The 23,541-nt window shown below is 41.2% G+C and overlaps 1 protein-coding gene across 2 annotated transcripts; it reads left to right on the top strand.

Moving 5' to 3' along the window:
* Positions 1-2,827: 2,827 nt before the first annotated feature.
* Positions 2,828-22,300, top strand: ercc6 (excision repair cross-complementation group 6). Of its 2 annotated transcripts, none has more exons than XM_037782912.1 (22): positions 2,828-2,951; positions 3,922-4,127; positions 4,255-4,480; positions 4,950-5,070; positions 5,188-5,302; positions 6,638-7,349; positions 8,855-8,986; positions 10,159-10,317; positions 11,363-11,498; positions 11,745-11,915; positions 12,132-12,308; positions 15,404-15,520; positions 15,965-16,060; positions 17,474-17,692; positions 18,169-18,279; positions 18,772-18,891; positions 19,127-19,221; positions 19,753-19,898; positions 20,034-20,603; positions 20,700-20,868; positions 20,961-21,039; positions 21,139-22,300. In XM_037782912.1, exons 2-22 carry the CDS (start codon positions 3,932-3,934, stop codon positions 21,589-21,591), a joined length of 4,320 nt encoding a protein of 1,439 aa, XP_037638840.1. In that variant the 5' UTR covers positions 2,828-2,951; positions 3,922-3,931; the 3' UTR covers positions 21,592-22,300. The 2 variants fall into 2 exon arrangements, with proteins under 2 accessions (XP_037638840.1, XP_037638839.1); XM_037782911.1 differs by having other exon boundaries at positions 6,635-7,349.
* The last annotated feature ends 1,241 nt before the right edge of the window (positions 22,301-23,541 follow it).

The following is a 23,541-nucleotide window of genomic DNA, read 5'->3' as shown; positions in this document are numbered from 1 at the left end:
AAATGGAAACTCCCATACTTTCTTCAACGGCATTTAAAGCTGCAGTGGGTGGAAATGGAGTAAATATGATTAAAAAAAAGTTGTTTTTATAAAACGGTCACTATATCCTGACAGTAGTGCATGAGACAGGTAATATGAAAAAAATCATGTGGCTCTGTGTCCTCCGGTGCTCCTAACGGCATCTGCAAGATTTCACAGACCGGAGGAAAACAACCAATCAGAGCCGAGCTGGAGCCTGCCGTCTCTGAGCAGCTGTCAATCACTCACAAACTCCGATCAAACGGTCAAATTAGGCAGCGCTGATCAAATATGAATCAATATTCTATTACTGTAATGACCTTTTCTTGCCTCAAATGTTTTCAGAAACATCTTGTAGTTTACTGTTTAGTTGGCAAATGCATGGATGTATTAAGAGAACTGGATACAGCGTTGGAGGCGGGGCCCCGTTCATTCCTATGAAAGTTGTGTGTGGCGCATGAAGACAAAATTAATCGACTTCCGCCTGGAAAAGGACCTGGATCTTGGGCACTTGGACACATATAACATGCGCAGTAACGTCCGCTCAGTCACATGGCTCGGTCACAGGGTCCCAACGTCACGGCTTGCGCTCCAGCCTCGATCTGGGTCTCATTCACATGAACGGAGGGCGTTTTACAACTTTAAAACCTAATGATTTAAATAACGGCTATTAGAGTGTTCCTACTGGGGAGTTTATTTCCCTTAAAAAAATTATTACGTCTCTTTCCCAATGTAAGTCTATGGGGAAAAGTATTTTTGGGCCCAATGGCATCATGTGACGGACACAGAAGTTGCAGTACCGCCGTTTGACCACTACGAAAGTTGGGATCAACGACGCTCTTCCTGGGAGCTTGGTAAAATGAGAACCTTTGTGACCTGGCACCCATGTTGAGATCAGTTGAAGATATACCAAGCACCGCCCACCAGCCGGAGCACAGCCAATAGGAACGCTCTCTCTCTCTGAAATGACCTATGATTGGTCAAAGTCTCCCGTCACAGGCTAGATTTTTTAAAGCCTGAAAACAGAGCCATGAGGAGGAGCAGAAGTCTAGTTATTTTTCAGAACACTTGAATTACAATATGTGAAAGGTTATTATGGAATATTTTTGCCCAATGATGCCAAAAACGTTCTGCCTACTGAAGCTTTAACTGGTTCCCAAGCTGATTATGCAAAACAAAATTGGTTACATGTCAAAATGTGGTCCAGATAGAACATTTTCATTGGACTGGGGGTGGCTCAGTGAGTTCCTCCACTCTCTGCTATTAGTCCATGAGCCAGAACCCCAAAATTTGGCCGTCGTGCCACTTTGGTGGGACCAGGTCTCATAGTGATTTTTTTAAAGGTCTATGTCCTTAGTGTGGGAAAATGCATGCTAGCATTGTAGCAATGGTAGCTTTCTATGTGCTATCACTCCTTTTTTCATCCCTACATCATTACATTTTTTCCATCTTTTTTCACCATTTTACACATAGATCCCGTATAAAAGAGGGTAACCAACACACAATATCATGAAGTCATATATCATTGTAAAGCTTAGACTATGATCTATCCATCGGTCACATTTTCATGACACTGAGGTCAAGATAATTTGACCTTTGACCTCTAATGCTGTAATCGGGCAAATTCTGAATGCCACTGCAAATGCCCTTATAACTAACTTCATATTGATCTGATGTGCCCATGGATAGTTCCAACATAAAGAGCACAACAAAAATGAATGATGGAGGGATGAAAAAAGGAGTGATAGCACATAGAAAGCTACCATTGCTGCAATTCTATCATGCATTTTCCAACACTAAGGACATAGACCTTTAAAGAAAAATCACTATGAGACCTGGTCCCTCCAAAGTGGCACGACCAACCCCCTGGCTCATGGACTATATACATATACCAATACAAAGCTCCATCAGACTGGAATAATCTTCCTCATTTTCTGAGATCTACAGTATTACCTCTTTCCGTTGCTTCAGGACATCTTTATTTTCTCATCTTAAAACAACCTGTTCATGTTTTTAATTTGTGTATACTTATGATCCTCAGTTTATTTGTGCTAAATATAAACTGAAGACAAACTGTTGCAATTGTTCTTTATGCTGATTTAATTGATTTACATATGGTCATTGTATCAAATGTTTCTTGTATAACAGCTGAGGGTTGATGGGCGTCTGGGTGGGAGATGGTGAGCAAGCTGTCTGTATCTGTGTATTTGCAGTGTATGTTTGTTATGTTAATGTTGTTTTGTCTGTATGTGTCTTGGTATTTGTGTCTATAGGACACCCTCGAAAATGAGATGCTACATCTCAAGGGGCTATCCTTTGGAAGTTTTTATTGGACTTTATTAGTTGTAACCCACAGAAGACATTCCACAAATGTGTACCATGATCTGCAAATATTTCACTATCCACAAACATGTATTTTTGTATTTGAGTTGTGTAAAGTCACATCCACAAAAAAACAGAGCGATTTGCAAATACGCATAACTTACTCTGTAAATACATATTTTAAGGTTTACATGTAAAGTGATATCTACACATTTGTGCATCTATTTCACATTTGCAGATCGCTTCTTGTGCATTTATGGGCCACATGACATTTGTAACTTTCCTCCTGTTTGTTTACAGAATTTTGTCCGACTGGTACCGCAGCAGATCTGTAGATAATAGTTGTAATCCACAGAAGACAATTCACAAATATGTAACATGATCTGCAAATAAAGTCCAATAAAAACTTCCATACTATCCTATCCTTTCAATGAATTCAATGTAATAAGTGTTGTGTGGTGGTGCCATCTAGAGGACTAGAGCCGTGTGCAGCGGTGCACCAGCAGAGGGCGCTGTGTCACACGCGTTACTCACTGAACAGACAACCGGAAGCTTCACTAACAACATGACATGAACCAGCGAGCCGGTGAGGTTGTGTAACTGCTGGTTTTGTAAGTCAATTTATGTAATTGTCGCCTCGTCGTTCGGTTTAATGTAACGTTAACCAACTAGACAATACCGGCGATAACGTAGAAACGCTGACTGTCCGTCGTATGAACCGGTATCTGTCGGTAGTTTAATTCAGACCGACCTGCTGCTGCCGGTCAGTTACAGCTGATGACTGTTAGCTTAGCATGCTAACCTAGCCACGTAAACAATGAACAGCTGAGAGACTTTAATGTCTCTAACTCAGTTTAATGTGAATGTTATAACGGTGTAACGTTACCTGACTTCTTGTCACATAGTGTTTGGGTTGTAGTAATATTCATTTGACCCTTTCTCAGTTAACGTGGCTTGTTCTCAGGATAATTAGCAGCTAATGTTAGCTTGAAGTCAGTGATGAAATCAGTGATGCTAAATGTGACACAAGCCAGCTAGTAGCTACAGGAAGGATTAGATTAACGATAAGATAAGATCAGATCAGACAAGATAAGATATTCCTTTGTTAGTCCCGCAGTGGGGACATGTGCAGTGTACAGCAGCAAAGGGGATAGTGCAGAAAACAAGATGCATCAGCTAACACAGTCAAAAAAAAAAAAAAGAGCTAAACAAAGTGTGACAAAATATGAACCATTTAAATAGAAGGAAGTATAAAAATAGGAGCAGTATATACAGTATTGACAATAAACAGACTATTAATAAAATTGCACAAGTGGAAAATGATATTGCACAGTGAGAATGAATGAATGAATGAATGAAATCCCACCTGAAAATATCAGGTTATTGTCAGTTTTTTGGTGTGTAACGTTACCTATTTAATTAAGTTCTCAGTTAACGTGACCTTCTTTGGGTGTAGTATTAAGTTAACCCACAATAACTGTTCAACTTATGACATATCTTTTATTAAAGTAAAGTCAGGGCTTATAAGTATCATAACGTTAGATGTGTGTTTTACATCTGAGTGACTTACTGTGTTTGCAGCTGCATCACAATGCCTGTAGACGGTTCAGAGGACCAGGTGCCCTCCTCTCTCTCCAGCCCTGCCAGTGCTGCCCTCACCCCGGGAGGGGCCGAGGACGATGGGGCTACAGGGGGCTCAGCAGTCCGCTCTCTCCCTGAAAACAGTCAGGGCTCCGAGGCCGCTGCAGCCTATCCTGCCAACACTGGACCTGGGGAGGGCAACAGCGGTGAGCTATGCAACTCTTGCACCAAAACAGAGTAGGGATGAACATCATGAATAGCTCTGATCTGTCACACTGAGTCACTCCTGGCTATCTCATGCTTCCGTGTATTGTCATCTGTGTCATGGTATAGGTAAGAGGTCTGGAGCCTTGCTGCAGATCGACCGACAGCGTATTCAAGCAGCCTCTGCCAGTTCTGGAGCCGATGAACTCCAGGGCCTTGGTGTGGCTGTATATGACCAGGAAGTCCTGGAGCAAGGTGTCCTTCGGCAAGTGGACGAGGCAATCCAGGAGGCCAGTCAGGCTGCTGCTAAAGCTGAGGCTGAGAAGGAATACCACTCCGTGCTTGATGATGTCAGGTAAAGGACAATAACTGCAATAATATACTGTAGAGGCCTGAGAAGGTTTTCACGAGTTTTCATCCTGGCAAAATATTTGTGTCGTGTTCAAGTGTTCCTGTGAAAGTCCTTCAGTCTAAGTCTTCATAATTTGTACTGATATCAGGATCATATAATTTTGTGCTTGATGATATGTTAAGATTGTACTGAGAAACATGTTTTCTGTTGCTTTAAAATGAAAGATCATACTGTTTAGTAGCGGTAGTGAAATATCATTCAGTTCCTCCAAAGACTTATTTGCAGTAGCATTTTTAACCTCTGATCAGATGTAAATCGATGATGAAGGAAATAAAAGTAAAAAAATAACTGTATAACAAGTGCAGTCAATTTCTCCACTATCTTCACATATGTCTTTTTGATTTAAAAATAACAACAAACCTTAAAGGGGCTGATAAATATTCCTCTGTGTTTTTCATGGTGTGTGTTTCAGGTCCATCACAGTATCTCTGAAACAAATCAACAAGATTATCGAGCAGCTGTCTCCCTACGCTGCCTCCAGCAAAGATATCAGTAGGAAGATTGAATCTGTCAAACGGCAGAAAGAAAATAAGGTAAAATGCTAAATATGACAATCCCTTAAATTGAAATTGTATGATATACATGATAATGTTACATTAACATAATATTGATAGTGACTGTCATGATGATGAAAACACCTTTTATTTCAGGAGAAACAGCTGAAGAAAGTCAAAGCCAAACAGAAGCGACTTCAGGCCATTCTGGGAGGAGAGGATGTCGAAAGGGTGGAAGCTGAGCTTCTGGCAGAGGATGATGAAGAGGAAGGTGAGGTGTCTTTTAACCTGTGATCCCTTTTCGATGTATTGACTAAAAGCATTGTTCACTCATCAATACTGAGGCAAAAAAAGTCTGGTTCCCTGCTTTGTATAGATAACGTAAAACCAGGGTCATGCTCAGCTCTGCCCAAAGTGTAACAAAACAAAGCAGAAATGGAAACAATGCAAAGCATTAATACCAGTTGCAGTTATGCCGGCCAAGAAGGCTATTATGTGTCATTTCGTGTTTAAGGAATTGTCAGAGAAGATTGTAAGAAAGGCTTGAATATATATTGGATGGTTAAAAATACACTGTACGGTGCAGTGATGGCTGTAGATGTTCATATATGTTACATCTTCAGCAGATATCAGCCCGACATACTCACCAAAATATATGTCAAAGGTTTTGAAAGATGGGCACTATAGGTGGAAAAAAAATCATTGAACTCTTCCCTGGTGGTTTCCTTGTGACAGAAGGGTTACAGTTTAGTTTTGAAATGTTTTTCTTCAGATTATATGTTGCCACTCAACATGGTTTACTGTTTTGCAATAGCCTTTGATATCTGCTTGCTCCTGTTTGGTGGGCGGGACGTGAAAACCAATATGTCTGTTGTGAAAATCCTTTATAACCGTGATGTACAACACCAAACCCTTCCAAAATACTGTCAATAGACATTTATTTTATTTTCTCTGAAAAGGACACAGAATTGCATTCATTTGCTACTGTAGTGACAATTTATACCAACGTGTTGCTGCATGATGTCTAATACATAACCAATTCTGTTTGACATAAACATTATGCTGTCTTTTGGTAGAGCTGACCATGAACTGCATAGAAACCACTCAAAATTGCAGAGGATTATCGCTATACTGTACATATCTAAAGGTTGCAACCTAAAAAGTGCAGTGTTGCTGCCAAATGGGAATCTGTGTTTCTCTCCAAAGAATTCTGAACACAAGTTAATTTCTTTGTTTTTCATCAGCTTGAACAAACACATGTAAATATAGCTGGGCACATAACCGTGTACTGTGGAATTTTCTTGTAAACAAAAACGGTTATGTTTACATTCAGTGTTTCTCACCAGAATGTATTGTGTGCATCCTTGAGGGCTAACAAATGCATTTCCTTCCTCACAGAGCACAAACGTTTTTACAGCCTGCTTGCACGTAACTTTGTCCTTGTGTGTGCACGAGAGGCTAACAAAACGGGGACCTGCTAATGAAAACATTGCTCCATAATGCTACTAGTGGTTAAGAATACTCCACAGGTGTACCTTTTTAAGAACTGATACTCAACAGTTCTGTATCTAACCCTGCCTGATGTGTGTGTGTGTTGTACCAGAAGCCGGGCCGTCCACACTGGGCAGCATGCTCATGCCAGTTCAGGAGACCGAATGGGAGGAGCTTATCCGGAAAGGTCACATGACTCCTTTTGGAACACGAATCCCGCAGAAGGAGGAAAAAAAGGAGCCTCGAAAAGTGATGCTTGTCGAGAACTCGGCCTTTGACCTGTACTTGGCGGACCAGGCCAAGATGGCTACCGAGAGGAAGAAAGTCCCTCTTCTAAAGAAGAAGAGGAGCTCTGGACTCAGCCCTGATAAGGCCAGGGGAAAAACCAACAAAATTGTTTCCTCTTCCAAGGACAAAAAAATGAAGAAGCGCATGCGAAAGCTCCAGATAACGGCTCTGAAGGCCCATCCTAAGGCTCGGCCTAAGGCTGAGCCAAAGCTCCCTAAACCAAAGAGGAAGCGCCACACTGAGGGAGAGGAGACGGACAGCGAGGGGTCAGAGTACCTGCCCAGTGATGAAGGCATAGATCCTGACCAAGAGGAAAGAGAAGCCATGGAGGAGGGCTTTGGGGAGGATGATGACGTAGAGTACGAGTTGAAACCATACAAGAAAAAGAGCGAAGGGAAAGGGAGGAAGAAAGTAAAGAAAAAAGAGGAGAGTGAGGAAGAATACTACCCTGATAGTTCAGATGAAGAGGAGGTTCAGAAGGGTAAAGAGAAAAAAAACAAAGATGATGGAGATGTGGAGTACTACAGACAGCGAATAAGGTATGATCATGTACTTGCTGCGATAAAATTGTAAACATTGTTGATTATTTTGGCCCCCAGTTTTGTTATTTGTTTGCAGCTTGTGAACAGCAGATTTGTTCTTGGACTTATGGTTGGATGTAAATGTGCGATAAGTTCAGCAAGTCTTCCTCTAAAGAGAATGCATACATCCGTGCCTGTAAATGACGTGCTCAACAAACACCAGATTGGGCCTTTAACTTTGCATCACATTTGGCAGCGGTGCAAATGTGCTATTGTTATTCCCTTTAGTTAAGGAGAAAAGCAGTCGCTTTCTGCTGGCTCCATAGTGCAGAAGGAGAGTTAATCCCAGATGAGATTGGCAGCTGTTTCTTGACTAAGCAAATTCACTCCCTGCTCTTCTTCTCTCTCTGCTCTCACACTGGCCTAATTATCCTCCTGCACATGGTTTTATACACTCACTCACTCTAATGCTCAAATTAATGGAAGAGCAGCCCTAATGAGATTTCATATTTATAGCTGCCAAATAAATTGTGTTGGCATGTGTCCTTTTTCTACACTACAGTGATTGAATGTCAATTCAACAGCATAGACACGGCATGGATGGTGAGGCTAGCTTATATGAGGAATGATATTATTAGAGCGGGCCGTATTTGTAGTTGGGTGGAGGGTGGAGTGGGGGCAGAAAAGTGTAATTAACTGAACCAATGCTTAGTCTTGACTTAATTAGAGAGTGTGGTCTCCCAGGCCCAGCTAAAGGACCAGTTTCGTGGCAGGGTGACAGGACCAGGCCCAAATGAAGATGGATTCTTATCCTCTCCACCTCACACCTTTCTGGGGAACTCGCACTACTAATTGTCTGTATCAATCTTCATTTGCTGCGTGACGACTGTGCCTCTAACTGCCCTCTCTCCTGCACCATTAAAACTGTTCTCCTTTACATTTCCCTTTACCGCAAGGTAGATGTTCCACCGCTCAAGGGAAATACCCACAGCTCAAAACATTTGCTATCCATACACCTGTGTAGGCAAGTCTCAAAATAAATCAGTGAGTGCAAGAGGTGCAAATGGTATATCCACCCATTGGTCCATTCTCTTTACCTGCTTACGCTGCTTAGGGTTGCACGTCACTTGACCTATCCCAGACCAGTATGCATTGGGTGGTACACCTTTGACAAGTCACTGCTCTATCACAGGGCTAATGTCTATAGAGAAATCCAACATGAAAGTGAATTAATTTTAAATGTCTCACTCTTTTTCAAGCTTGGATTACTACATTATTTTAATTGTGGATGTATAACACTATCAATCATTCAAAGTTTAGACTAAATATTGTCAAGCAACACTGAAGCTAACAATGTCAATTTAAAGATGAAGCAGATCTTTGTTCTTTGACTTTTAGCTCAGCAAGTTGCCTGTGTTCACTAATATTGACTGAAGCCGCCTCAAGATCTTCACAGTATAATAGGGAAATGCATTTTACCACTAGATGTGTGCTTCATTATTATGTACTTATTCTCTTACTAGGAGATGGAGGCGACAACGTCTTCGAGAAAGGGAGGAGAAAAGAGAAAGGGGTGAGGAGCTCACAGATGACAGCGATGAAGAATTTGACGAAGGCTTCAAAGTGCCTGGTTTCCTCTGGAAAAAACTTTACAAGTAAGTTTTGATTTGATTTTATTAAGGATCCCCCATTAGTTGGTGCCATAGCAACCAGCTAATCTTCCTGGGGTCCACATTAAGCATATACAAACAGATACAAAATACAAATACAAGAATTAAAACCTCCGAAATAACTAGTTACAGATAAAACTTCAGATATGACACCTGAGATAGCATACCAAACAAACAAAACAAACATACAAACACCACCGCAACAAACAAATTACAGTATTAGATACAATTTGAGTTTCTTTTTAAACACTGATTTCCTAACAATGCAGCAGAGACTTTGAGGCAAATTATTCCAGTGAGAAATTGATCTATAAAAAGATAGAAGTAACACATTAGTTCTAGGGTGAGGCAGTACACGGCTGTCTGTTTCTGGATCCTCTAGTGTTACAGTCGTGCACAGTATTACTACAAACAAATTGATTCAACCAAAAAAGCAGGAATATTGCTATTAATGACTGACTCGAACATTACAAGTGTATTGAATGATTGTGTTGTGAAACGTTGAAAGTTATCTCAGATATCCACACAGTCATTTACAGATGTTGTAAAGAAGTGATAGCATTTGACTAATAGCTGTAAAACATTTAAGTGTATAAAAAAATCAGTGTTCTTTATCTTGTCTTGGTCTACAACACACCGTCTGTTTCTAACAACCTTTGTCCTGAAATTATACTTGTTATTTGATCCAAACACCATAAACTTAATTCACGTACTGCTACTATAGGGCACTACTATTCATTGGTAAGACATTTTGTCAGTCTGTAGTTTTAAAACTCTTTTAAGGATAACTGTGGCAACTTTGATTTTAGCTTATTTGACAAATATAGATTTGCCAAGCCAACTTCTAATTGTGATTGCATCTGTCCAGAATTCTCTTGTGCTATTTGGCCGGCCTTGTCTTTCTCAAAATATCATGTTTGTCCCAATTTACTACAAGTGATGTGCTTTTTTTTTTTTGCATGGATTTGATAATAACTTATTACTGTATTAATCACTTTAAGAAAATTAACTTTTGGCTTGCAAGTACAAGTAGAATTGAACCAGAAGTACAGTGTGATTACCAGGCCACCCTGTCGTGAGTGAACTTGAATGTCCATAGTTGGCGTCATGCACGTACATGTTCTAAGTTTTTGCATACGTGTACATCACATTGTCAGGTACCAGCAGACAGGTGTGCGATGGATGTGGGAACTCCACTGTCAGCAGGCAGGCGGCATCCTGGGAGACGAGATGGGATTGGGTAAAACCATCCAGGTCATCTGCTTCCTTGCCGGACTGAGCTACAGCAAACTGAGGACCAGAGGATCCAACTACAGGTACACACGTACACACACACGTACACACGTACACACGTACACATGTACACACGTACACACGTACACACACACACACACACACACACACACACACACACAACAACAACAACAAACTGTGGCCAGAGACTGTGTGTCTGTATGGTATGAATATTTGATTAGGGGGATTTCTGCTTGAGAGTGTTCATCTGAATTATTAAACATGTTTCAATTATCAGACTCTTCACTTTCTTACTGCAGACATCAGAGAAAACACTGACACTCTGTTTGTGTGTGTGTGTGTGTGTGTGTGTGTGTGTGTGTGTGCGCGCGCGTGTGTGTGTGTGTCTGTGTGTGTGTGTGTGTCTGAGAGAGAGAGAGTGCATTAGAGTAGAGTGTCTTCATGAACACTTCAAATGAATTTTGGACTCATGAGCTGGGGGTGGAGCAGCTGTGTCACAACAAATCAACCATGGGATGCGTGGCGCAGTGGTGGTGATAATCTGGTTTTACTGCTCAAGCGACACTCGTGCATTTAGGAGGTGGAGCTCCCCTGACGGTCAATACTCTGTCTACTACAGACGCCCACAAATTGATTGCTTGCAAACTCAATTATGGCCAAGTATCAATAGCTTCCACCAGGCAGAGGTTCATACCAGCCCATTAGTGTGTCTTTATGCGTGTCTGTGTATGTGTTCGCCTGACAAAGCTCTTGTAAATCTCCACAGAGGAGCTGAGCATGTGTCCATGCACCTTCGCAGAGGGTGGTTGGAGCAGTAGACTTTGTAGTACGATCATCCTGCTGCATTATTGTACCTGGACACTCAACTTCCTCTATTTCCCTTATACCTGAATGCATCACACATTGTACATGCAAGCAAAGCTCATTTTCACTTATTGGGGAAATAGCCTTTATTTTCTATAATTTGGTGTAAAAATTATGACTGTAATTTGCTAATAAAATTTGCTGAGGTTATCCAAAGTTAAATGAACCCCAGGTTCCCTTGTTACCCATCTTAATCGCAGGTTTGCAAGTAAACATCTCTGTACTGTGTGTGTTTGGTTGCAGGTATGCTGGTCTGGGCCCGACGGTTATCGTGTGCCCAGCTACAGTGATGCACCAGTGGGTAAAGGAGTTTCACACCTGGTGGCCTCCTTTCAGAGTGGCTGTTCTACATGAAACTGGCTCGTTCACCAGCAACAAGGTAATTGTGTGTTTTGATTTTCATATTCATAATTTAGTTAGAAAGTTTTCTACAGGGTCTCTTTTTCCTCTGGGGGGCACTAGAGGTCTGTTTATGCAAGCATCATCTCCTAACCTTCTCCCCTCTTCACCTCTCTCCTCCTCCACATTAAAGTAGATGCCCTAGTTTGATGCTCAAGCTACCAGAGATGGTTAGGATTTGCTCTGACGAAAACCTGTACTGATCTATGTGCTTTCTCTGTTGCAGGAAAAGCTTATTCCAGAGATAGCATCATGTCATGGTATCCTGATAACCTCATATTCGGCTGTGAGGAATCTGCAAGACGCCTTGCAGCGCTTCGATTGGCACTACATTATACTAGATGAGGGCCATAAGATCAGAAATCCAAATGCTGGAGTCACAACTGCCAGCAAACAGGTATTGTTTGACGCTTACATGAACACACACATTCTCACCACAACACTTTAAGCATACAGTAGTAATGATATTTACTTGTGAATACATTTAAACTTTGCTGAGTTGAAAAAGTAATACAGAAATAGTTCCATTTATTCTTGTACAGCAATATCAAACATGCTATGACATCACGTCAATCTTTAGGAAATGTATAAATTGTCTCTTCCCTCTCTCTAGTTTCGCACTCCCCACAGGTTCATCCTGTCAGGATCTCCCATGCAGAACAATTTGAGGGAGCTGTGGTCTCTGTTTGACTTTGTCTTCCCCGGCAAACTGGGTACATTGGCTGTCTTCATGGAGCAGTTCTCTGTGCCGATCACCATGGGAGGATATAGCAACGCCTCACCTGTACAGGTACTGGAACACACACAAATGCACAATTAGGATTGGTTTGATTTTTCTGAATCCTTATCCTCATGTTTGAACTACAAAGGCTACAATAAATCCATCAAGAAATGTCACCCCACTTGAGACTTGGGACAGATTTTCAGAAGATAAGGGCAAAGCAGAAACCAGGTTTAAAGACTCAGCATATGGCAGTCATTGTGCTTTTTCTTGTATTTTGGATTGTACAGTTTGATTGAAATTGACTTTTTTTCATTTAAAATTAGAACAAAGTTACGTTAAGAAATAGAATATGATAACACAAATAACCATAATGCTTATTTCCATTGTGGACCAAAGTTAATGAGAAGGGAAGAAAAAGGTTGCATAGCATTTAAACAGTACAGAATGTCACTGTTTTACATTCAAAGCCTCTCTTGAGGTTTTCATATCTTATGTCGTCATCACCCTAAAAAAAAATCCTCAAACAAAATCCTCAATTGGAATAAAGTGATTAATTGGATTAACGGTGTTTTATTAAATCAGCTTTCTTTAATGAATATTTGTGTGTGCGGTAAGCGGGAGAGCAAATAGTTTTTGACCGCAGTGAAAATGTATTTTGCTAAAAACCAACAAATATGATTTGAGGCAGAATATTTTGTTAGATAAAAACATGTTGAGAATTTTGGAAATGATTACATATATCTTCTTTCAATACGTTTTTGACTTTTGGACTTTACAACGCTCTGGAGTTATTAGAAATGTTCGGATCGCACAAGTTGGAAACAATCCTGCGCAGCCACCACTGGAATCTAATTCTACAAATAGTATAATACTATTCGATACTGAGCCTGTTTGTAACCGGTACTGATAAGTTAACGTTCCTTCACTTCACTTGTCTGTCCTCTGCTCCTCTCTGTGTGTGTGTGGAGAGGCTAAGCCCCGCACTCGGTGAAACACGGGAGCAAAGGATATTAATAATTGTGTGAAATTTTAGCAGCGATGCTCATAATTCTGCAGTGGCGAATCACTGATTAGTGTAGCCTAATCTGTATCTGCAACTGTGCAGAAATACCGGGTTTAAACAGAATGAATAGACATGAAGAAAAAAGAAGCTGTGCAGCATTTGAATGTTGATTTAGAACTATTCGTTACAGGCCTATCTTTAAGTAAACCTATAACTGTAGCATAAGGAGAAGGAATCGGCCAAGGGCTGAACTGTCACTTGACAATGGGGATGCACCGATCTGACTTTTTCAGTCCCGAATTAATAAGCTGTATTCCACTGGGATCAATCTTTTAAGGCAACATCAGGCTTGACTTAAACATTGCTTTCTCATTTTTTGTAAAACAAAATGTGACCAATAAATTCATAGATATAAATGTATTTAATTGTTCTTTATTATTAAAATAATAAATCGTACACCAACAACTTGGTAAAAAAATCGTCAAAATTAACAGGAATTACAATTAAAGTGTATAATGTATATAGTATTTAAACATAAAATTGAATTGAATAGATCAGTCCCATTGTCATGATATCCGATGCAGCTATTTGAGTCAGTATCGGCCCGATATCCGATCCGGTATCGGTATCAGTGCATCCCTATTTGACAACACTAGTCACACACATGCGCGTAGGTACAATTTTGGAGAGCTAGATGGAAGCAAGTCAGAAGGAGAGATAGTGGCGCAACAGAGCCATAAAGTGCAGTGCAGGATAATGTAGGCCCATGCAAAGGAACTTCAGTATATCCCTAGTGTGTGTGAGAGAGAGGGAGAGGCTAAAGTGGAGAGCCAGTGAGCTAAATTGTAGCCCTTTGTCATTAGTGCTCAATCGTTAATAACCCACTGACTGTATGGATTTAATTATTTAAGCCGGCTATTGATGCTTCTTCCGCTGTCGATAATAAAAACCTTTACTAATTATTAATGTTATTAAATGGTCAGAGAGGGCTAAGCCCTGCTGCCTTATCCTCTTCTCGAAATTCTCAGAACAGCAAAGCAGGCCCTCGGCTGCTGTTCATGTGTATGTACACGAGATGCATGTAAAAACGTATGTAGATGGGGTGGGGCTGGATTCGGGATCCATTACTGAAACATGCGTTTGTATCCCCATGTGAATCCACTCAGCAGCTTGTGCAGAGATCACTGTGTCATCTGCTGCCCTCCACTTTTTCTTTTCCACTCTGACCTCCACTGAGCCCTAAATCCCACCATGTTATTGTCCCCTCCAGCTTTGCAGAGGGTGTCTTTGATCCCTCTGTGGACCCCCAGTGGGTTAACGTTTAAAAGGCTAACTGGCCTTTAGCACTGACTCTGGAGGAGGCGTAGCAGGACATTTGCCGTGGGACTCCTAGTGTGGGGTGGGACCGAAGCTCCCCCTCTGTTTCCAATGGAGCTGGCCAGTAGTACTGATGAAAGAAGAGGGCTTCGTCCCTCGAGACCAACAGCACTCTGATCAATGTTTAATGGCTTGTGCTGCTGGGAGGGACAGCAACATGAGGGAGGTGATGAGAGAGGGCAGAGGAGGGGCTAAACGACGATCATGCCTCAGGAAACATCCACACTGACAGGTGTGAGTGTTGAAGTGGTCGTTTGACACACTGAGCTAGGGATCCACCGATCCAACTCTTTCAGTCTCGATAGCGATAGCGATAAATAAGCTGCGTGCCTCACTGTGTGGAAGTGACTGGGATCATTCTGTTATGTGTAAGGCAACATCAGGCTTGACTTAAACATTGCTCTCCTAACTTTTTAAAACAAAATGTTACAAATAAATATAAAGATATAAATTTACTGAATTGTTATTTATTATTAAAATAATAAATCGTACACCAGCAACTTGGTAAAAACTCTTAAAAAAGAACAGGAATTAGAATTCAAGTGTAAACCTTTTTAATGCAGCAACAACTTGGTCAAAACTTAAACAGGAATTCTTTTTTTATTAATTCTAGTATACGTATATTGTATTTACTAAATAAACATTGCTCCATTGTCACCGTCACCGATACCCGATCCAGCTATTTGAGTCAGTATTGGCCCGATGTTGATCCAGTATCGGTATTGGTGCATCCCTGCACTGAACAGAATGTTTTAAGCAGTTTATTTGTGTTGTTTTTCAGGTCCAGACGGCATTTAAGTGCGCATGCGTGCTGAGGGACACCATAAATCCTTACCTGCTCAGAAGAATGAAGGCAGACGTCAAGGCCAATCTCTCCCTACCTGACAAAAATGAACAGGTATTCATCAAACTCTTAAGACGTTTGACCCCGTTCTGTCTAAGTATTGAACAGCCTCTCACGCCTGGTTCTCTTAACTGGGGAGGTGTTTATCTGATTGGATGTGACTGTATGTGCCACGTCTAAGGAGTTTTTGATGAATGTGCATGGCCCTTGTCAGGTGAAGCCAGCTAATAAAGTCCTAGTAAAGTAAAAGGAGCAGGTATTCATTAAGGTGGCTGGTCCCTGGTCTGTCTGCGCGGCTGACGCTAGTTGACTCCTCAGTCCACTTCAGCTCATTAAGTCAGTCCCTCGGGACAACCAGTGGTTCCAAAAACACGTTGCTTCCCTCTAATTTCTCTTCTCACACACTGCACTTCATCAAGGGGCTTTAAAGCGGTGGCTCACTGCTTATTACACACGTTTTACACTGTTGTGTGTGTTTGTGTTTGTCTGTATGTGTAGGTTCTGTTCTGCAGATTAACAGACGACCAGCGGCAGGTTTATCAGAGCTTCTTAGATTCCAAAGAGGTCTACCAGATACTTAACGGGGACATGCAGGTAAGCCTCGCTTTCCTAGTTAAAGCTGGTTCGCTGTGTTTGTTTTACGCCTCTTCCATTTGGGCTCTTTGTGTTGACCCACGCTGCATTACAAGGACAACAAGAGCAAAACTCTCGGTCAAGGGGAAGACTTCCAGGAACAAGACTTGCCTTATTCATTATTTAACCTCCTAACCGATGAATATCAGTTCACCTCGCTCGCTCACAGGCATTGTGTATTTTTATGCACTCTTGTACACTTAAAGAATAACACCTTGAAGTGGCATCAGTGGAATTAATTTTTTTTTTGCCAGGTACATTTTGTTAAACCCCTAATAGCTTGACTTTAGTATTCTTTAAGATGCTCTCTTTAAGGAAGCGGTGTAGTTGTTCTTCTCACATTAGCTAGACCCTGGAGAGAGAGACTCCACCATTTATCACCACTGACCAAATGGACGTGGTTGGAGAGCCAGGGGTGACCACTGCAGATTGTGCATACACACGCACACACACATATGCTCTTATAGACATATTCAGTGGTCACTCTCAGTCCATTAACCACCATTACTAATGCAGTGGCCGTTGGGCCTTCATCAAGAAACACGGCCTTTATTGTCCGTAAATAAATGATGTAACTAATTCCTGTAGACTAAAGTAAATTTGTTTGTTTAAAGGTGCAACGCCGTAAAATGCTGTGAAATCTACCAAGCCACCAATTTCTATTTGAAAACTAGGGCTGTCAAAGTTAAGGCAATAATAACGCATTAACGCAAATTTGTTTTAACGCCACTAATTAATTTTATTTAACGCATTAATGCAATTTGCAATTTTTGATTAACCTCTTAAAAATCTGATGGGCCACTGTCAGCCCGGCCATTATTTGATTTTTCGGAGGTTGTAGCGGGCTCAGTTTTATTAGCTAGAGTGAAGATACTGGCATCATGGAACTAGAAAACCTAAGGAATCCATCGGTACCAACCATGTCATACTAGCTTGACACAAAGAAGGCTAAATACCGCTCCAAACGTACGCTAAATTTTGGTGAGGAAAAACTGGCATGGCCATTTTCAAAGGGGTCCCTTGACCTTTGACCTCAATGAAAATGGGACACTGACAGCTGTTTTCCATGTTATGATTTCAGCACATTTGTTTTTATGCTAAATGCAGTACATGTGAGGGTTTCTGGACAATATTTGTCAGTGTTTTGTTTTAATTGATTTCCAGTAACAAATATATACCTTAGCATAAAGCAAGCATATTTGTCCACTCCCATGTTGATAAGAGTATTAAATATTGACAGATCTCCCTTTAAGGTACATTTTGAACAGATAAAAAAATGTGCAATTAATTTGCGATTAATCACGATTAAATGTCTGTCGATTGACAGCCCTATTAAAAACCTTTGTTCGTTTTTCTTTTCTGTGTGCTCTTTAGGTATTCTCAGGTTTGATCGCGCTACGTAAGATCTGTAACCACCCGGACCTTTTCTCGGGCGGGCCCCGGATATTGAAGGGAATCCCAGAGGACCAGCTAACTAAGGAGGAGCACTTTGGCTTTTGGAAACGCTCAGGGAAGCTGATAGTGGTGGAGTCACTGCTGCGACTGTGGTTCAAGCAGGGCCACAGGGTCCTGCTCTTCAGTCAGTCTAGACAGGTTAGGAACACATTGCTCTGACTTTCTGATTCACCTTTCAATCACTTTGCTAAAATAACAGTTAATATATATGATATTTTTTTTTAATGGTTTGTATTAATGCACTTTTTGCATGGATTTTTGAATTGCCAAATGCGTCAAATTTAAAATGATTTATATCTTAAATTGTAAATGTTGTCTCTGTATTTGCTGCTGGCCACCTGCACCTTATGTGCCTGTAAAACTGTGTGTGTGTGAGAGAGAGAGCGTGTAAGTGAGCGAGGCCCCAGCTGTTGCAGTCAATACCAATGAGATTATACCTCAGAGGGAACCTGAGACCCTCCCTGTCGGTATCTCTGTCCATGTAATATTAATCTGCTCTAATCCTTTTAGAGATAATCCAAACCTCAGCCGCTCTTTTCCTCTCTAGGTTTCTCTCCCCGTCTTCCTTCTTCTCACTGTCTCTCTGCTGTCTTTATCGTCTCCCTCCTCTCCAGATGTTGCACATCTTGGAGGTATTTTTGATGGAGAATAACTACACGTACCTGAAAATGGACGGCACTACCGCAATAGCTTCCCGACAGCCCCTCATCGCTCGCTACAACGGGGTAAGGATTATTCATCCCTAATGGCTTTAAGTGTTTCCCATGAAAATCCCGTCCTGAGGGACCAAATGCTTCAGAGGAACCCTGCACACCCCGAGGTGGAAACACTAATTGATGACAATCTGTTGTTCAAACTGGGTGTACCTTATTGTCTCTGTCTTCAGAAGAAAGCTTTTAAAGTTATAACTGATAAATAATGATAAAAACCCTTTGATTCTGTTAAAATGCATGGCAAAATGTTTCAGTAATTTAGCGTTTAATGTGTTAATATCTAATGCAAGTCTGACTTTTTTTCACCTCTGTGGGGAGAATCAAGTTACCAAAAGTTTAGATTTATCTATTCTCTTTAAATAGGGTTCAATTAATAACATGATGTTGTCATCTTACAATTTATTTTTAATAATTAACAAATGTAATTTATTTATATGATTATCAAAAGGAGTATAAAACTGTGGACATGATGATCATTAATCACTTGGCATTTTTTTCCTGCAGGACAAATCCATTTTTATCTTCTTGTTGACCACTAAAGTCGGAGGTCTGGGAGTCAATCTGACTGGAGCCAACAGAGTCATCATCTATGACCCAGACTGGAACCCCAGTACCGACACACAGGTTAGACCGATGCACACACTCAATAGTTCAAATAAAACATTTACGAGGTGCATTATTTCTCATGGATTTTATTTGATTTAATTCTACTTATGTACTTGAATTATTTGCAGCTTAAAATTACCTACATTTCCAGTTCCGGCTTTTCCTTATTTATTTTAAACCTAAAAATACATTGAGTGTGTGTTTCAGATAATGTACTATAGTCGTTTATTCAAATGCATTGTGTTGTTCACAGGCACGGGAGCGAGCATGGAGGATCGGCCAGACGCAGCAAGTGACAGTCTACAGACTGCTGACTGCAGGAACCATCGAGGAGAAAATCTACCACAGGTCAGAGTGCAGTTGTTCTTTTTATGTTTGGCCATAAACACTTCACACACACACACTGTGGTATTCAATCACAGAAGTCAATTAAAAAGGGGTTTTAAAAAATCCCGCACTGGCTTTTGTGCTTTCTCTAATGCAGTCTTGTATTTTAGTATCTTTCCATTGACTTCACTCGTTCGTGAATATTGGTAATGACATGACTAATTGCTCACATCACTGCTGTATTACTACTTGCACTATCCCAGTTCTCCGTAATTGAAAAGCTTTCCTGCATTATTAAATGGCCAATCTAGGACTTGTAAACTGTTGCTCTGTTTGGTTTGGGTCTGTAAAGTGCCTTCAAAAAGCAAGTTGAAAGAACTGCAGGGATTCTATTTTGATACCTACAGTTGTGCGGTTAACTAATTTTCTCATCCATCAGCCAAACTACTCTGTGGTGACAGATGATCAGGGTTGCCTGCTGGGGTAAAATAACAAATTGCACACCAGTATCTAATTGTAATCTAATTCTGTATTTTATCTGTTGTAATTCAGGCAAATCTTCAAACAGTTTCTGACCAACCGCGTTCTGAAGGACCCTAAACAAAGACGGTTCTTCAAAACCAACGACATGTACGAGCTTTTCACGCTGTCTGACCCTGATGGAGCTCAGGGAACAGAGACTAGTGCCCTATTTGCAGGTCTGCAGACTTTTCTTGTTTGTTTATTTTGTTCTTACCAGAGAAACATTTTTTTGTCCAATTATTAGATTATATGATTTTTTGACTGCGTTTGGAAGAATTCACCTAGCAGGTTTTGTTTTGATTGTCATACAGGTACAGGCTCTGATGTCAAAGCACCCAAGAAACCTCAGAGGCCAAGGCCATCACACACAGTAAACAGTATACATAAACACTCCTCAGCAAACCAGAATGAAATTGGTGCAGGCAGCAGACCATCCTCAACAAACATTCCTGCATTGGTAGATGGAAACTCTTCTCAATGCAGTAAAAACTCTCCGGATAAACAGACAGACAGTCAAAGCACCAACCAAAATGGCCTGGATGTAGAGCCAAATATTTCAGCAAATACACAGCATGCAGGACAAAATAACAGAGACTGGGACGCAGCCAAGCCAGCAGTTACAAACTCATCCAGCTCTCACCACGAAGACTCTGCGCTGACTAGCCCACAGAAACACAGGGAAAAGAGGAAGCACTGCGACTCAGCAGACTCGGACAAACGCAAACATAAGAAGCGCAAACACTCCAAGGATTCTCGGTGTGAAGGCCACCGCATTTCTCACTTGGTGAAGAAAAGAGCCTTTGAGAAAGCGGAGAGTGAAGACAAAGAGACGGAGAAGAAATTAGACGATTACGTCTTGGCGAAGCTCTTCAGGAAATCTGGTAGGCTTTTTTGTGCACCAACCCCATCAGCCACATGAGACACGGTTTATTTAGTAAATCTTGCGAAACAATAATCTTCTTTGTTATCTTCTTCAGGTATCCACAGTGTGATGCAGCACGACACCATCATGGAGTCCTCCAACCCTGACTATGTTCTTGTGGAGGCAGAAGCCAACCGGGTGGCCAAAGATGCCCTGAAAGCGCTGAAGGTTTCTCGCCAGAAGTGCAGGCTGTCCTTCAGTAGACCCCCTCCTCCACCTGCGAGGTACACACTCTCACACTGACACACTGTTTCGAGCTCCACTAATCTCATGTATAAAACAAATATCTTAGTTTTTCCCTCGTTTGCTCTCTCAGGAAACGGTTTGGACAAAAGAATAATTCTCTCCTGGTTGCACCTTCTGTTCAATCGAGCCCCATTCCGAGCAAATGCAAGGTAACAGCAGTGTTATGATGAAGATATACAGTATAGTTATGGCACTTATTTTGCTTTTGCGATGCAATGTTGTGTTAATGAATCTGTTTCTCTCTTTAGGATGCTGCTATTGTAAAGAAGTCTGTGTCAAAGAAGCCTGGTTCAGGAGCTCATTTCAGTGGGGAGGGCGTTGAAAGTGACGTAAACTCCACCCCGCTCTCCTCCTCCTCCCTGCTGGCCAAGATGAAAGCCCGAAATCACCTCAGCATACCCTCCAGCCAAAGAGAAGAAGAAGAGGAGGAGGAGGAGGACGGCGGCTCTGGTGCAACAACGAGCTCCCCCCCTGCGCCGCCCACCGAGCATGACGAGCTCTTGGTGGATGTGCGCAACTTCGTAGCCTTCCAGGCAAATGTGGACGGAGAGGCCACCACCCAGGAAGTGCTGGAGTATTTCAAACCGAGACTGACCGAGAAACAGGCGCCTGTGTTCAGAGAGCTGCTCAGAAGCATCTGCGACTTCCACAGGACTGCTGGTCAGGAGGGCATGTGGAGACTGAAGGAGGGCTTCCGCTGAGTGAAGCACAGAGGAAGGCAGAGGAAAGACTGAACTGTGATGCATATTAGATTATTTGAGTCTGGGAAGCTCGAGCCCAGAATATCTTTTTGTTCATTTGTTTATCATCATATTCTGTCAAATTGAGATGTTTTAACAAAAATACACGGATCACACTACATTAAATTAGGTTTGTTATGAAAGGACCATATTGTAGGAAAGACATGTTACTTTATCATTATCACTTGAAGGGAAAATCCGTTGCAATGTGAGTCGGTTTGAGATTTGTGCTTGTTCATAGTTATTGCGATTGCTTCTATTGCTGTTCATTGTACCTGGTTATACTTGAATTCATTTGTTTTATATCTGCCTGTAAGTTAAAACTGTCTTACCTCGAGTAATGATTTACTCAGAGATATGTGTTGTTCACTTCCGTATTATTTGTCGAGCCTCACATGTGTCTGATTTTGTAATATGCTTCTATAAGATATAATAGGGGAGTAGTGTGTCATTTTGTAAATAGGACCAAGTCACCATAGGTTTTGGTCGATTTTGTAATGACCAACTTTTCTTACTGACTTCAGTAATATTCAAATGAGCTACCTCTAATTATTTGTGGAAAAATTGGCAAAAAGCAGAGTAACTTAGCGGCCATGTTTGATAAAAAAAAATAAAAGGCTATGGTGCACTGTTTTGCATTTATTGTATGTAATAAACCTCTCTAACTGCTTGTTTATCCCTGTTTGATTATATGAACAGGATTAGAGTAAATGAAGACCTATTTGAACAAAATAATTTAAGACATCATTGTATTTCAAAGTAGATGATCAAGCTAAAAAATTGACATATTGGGTTAAATCCATATACACCACAATAATGATTTTATTATTTAATTTGATATATCAAAAATGAATACAATTCAAGTTCACTGTCCTAGAAAGACCATTCCTGTGTTACATTAGTGTGTGGATATGTGGAGCTGACCAAGGTCCTGAAATACAGTTTAGAAATCCTGTAAACATGGCACTCAAACATAGTTAAAGTTAACTTGTAAAATTGTTTCTAACCAATGAAGATGAGAGTGTAATTTCATTTAGCCACTTAAGCAACCTTCAGAGGAGAGATGGAGAGGAAAGCCGCTGACAGGAAGCAGACACACACACACACAGACACACACACACACACTTCAGGCCTGCTGCTCTCTTGTCAGAGTTGTCTAGACCAAATATTGGGATAAAGTTATCAACCGTTATTTGATTTCAATTTTCTCCACGCACCTCACCGAGGTCATAATAACAACTTTATTTTCAGTGGTGCATAAATTAATTACGCGCATTTAATAACTAAAATATCATTATATTCCCCCTTTAATAACATAAACGCTGCACGCCAGGGAAAGCCTTAATAGCGCGGGGCCCTGTAACTGGCCATTATCCGCCTGTAATGATATTACAGAACCAATTACGCGCCATTAGAAGGGATTTTCTGCACTTTATGTGGTTTAGTCCAATCCCGCACTCCTCTTCTAAATTTCAGCTGCTTCTCGCAGCCTCATTTTGCCTCCACCTCAGAGACGCGTGGCGTCTGCGCTCCGGCGTCCCAGATGCGCTTTAAAACTAATTGAAAGGGTCCCGCAGCAGATCATTTATCTGAGGAAGCGAAATAAATCGCGGGACCCCTTGCTGTGAACAAAATCAAAAATTTGGCCTTGTGAGTGCTCTACATGCGCAACCCCTTGTAAAGTGGAGCCCCTAACACACCCTGACGAGCCATTAACCGAGCCAACAGTCAATCTAAAACCCAAAAGCAGTCATCCTCCTTTTTTTAATATATGAAAGAACCAAATAAAAAAGTGCAGCGGGTATGTGTGCATGTTTATGGTTAGGGAATATGCTTGACTCTGGAATAACAATCACTTGTGATGAATTTTTTTGGCACCAGAGCAGAGCTGCAGTTTGCCACCCTGGGTAT

The sequence above is a fragment of the Sebastes umbrosus genome, chromosome 10 (genome assembly GCF_015220745.1).
Source record: "Sebastes umbrosus isolate fSebUmb1 chromosome 10, fSebUmb1.pri, whole genome shotgun sequence".
Lineage (NCBI taxonomy): Eukaryota > Metazoa > Chordata > Actinopteri > Perciformes > Sebastidae > Sebastes > Sebastes umbrosus.
The sequence above is the reverse complement of the archived record's forward strand: the minus strand, read 5'-3'. Positions and strand labels throughout refer to the sequence as shown.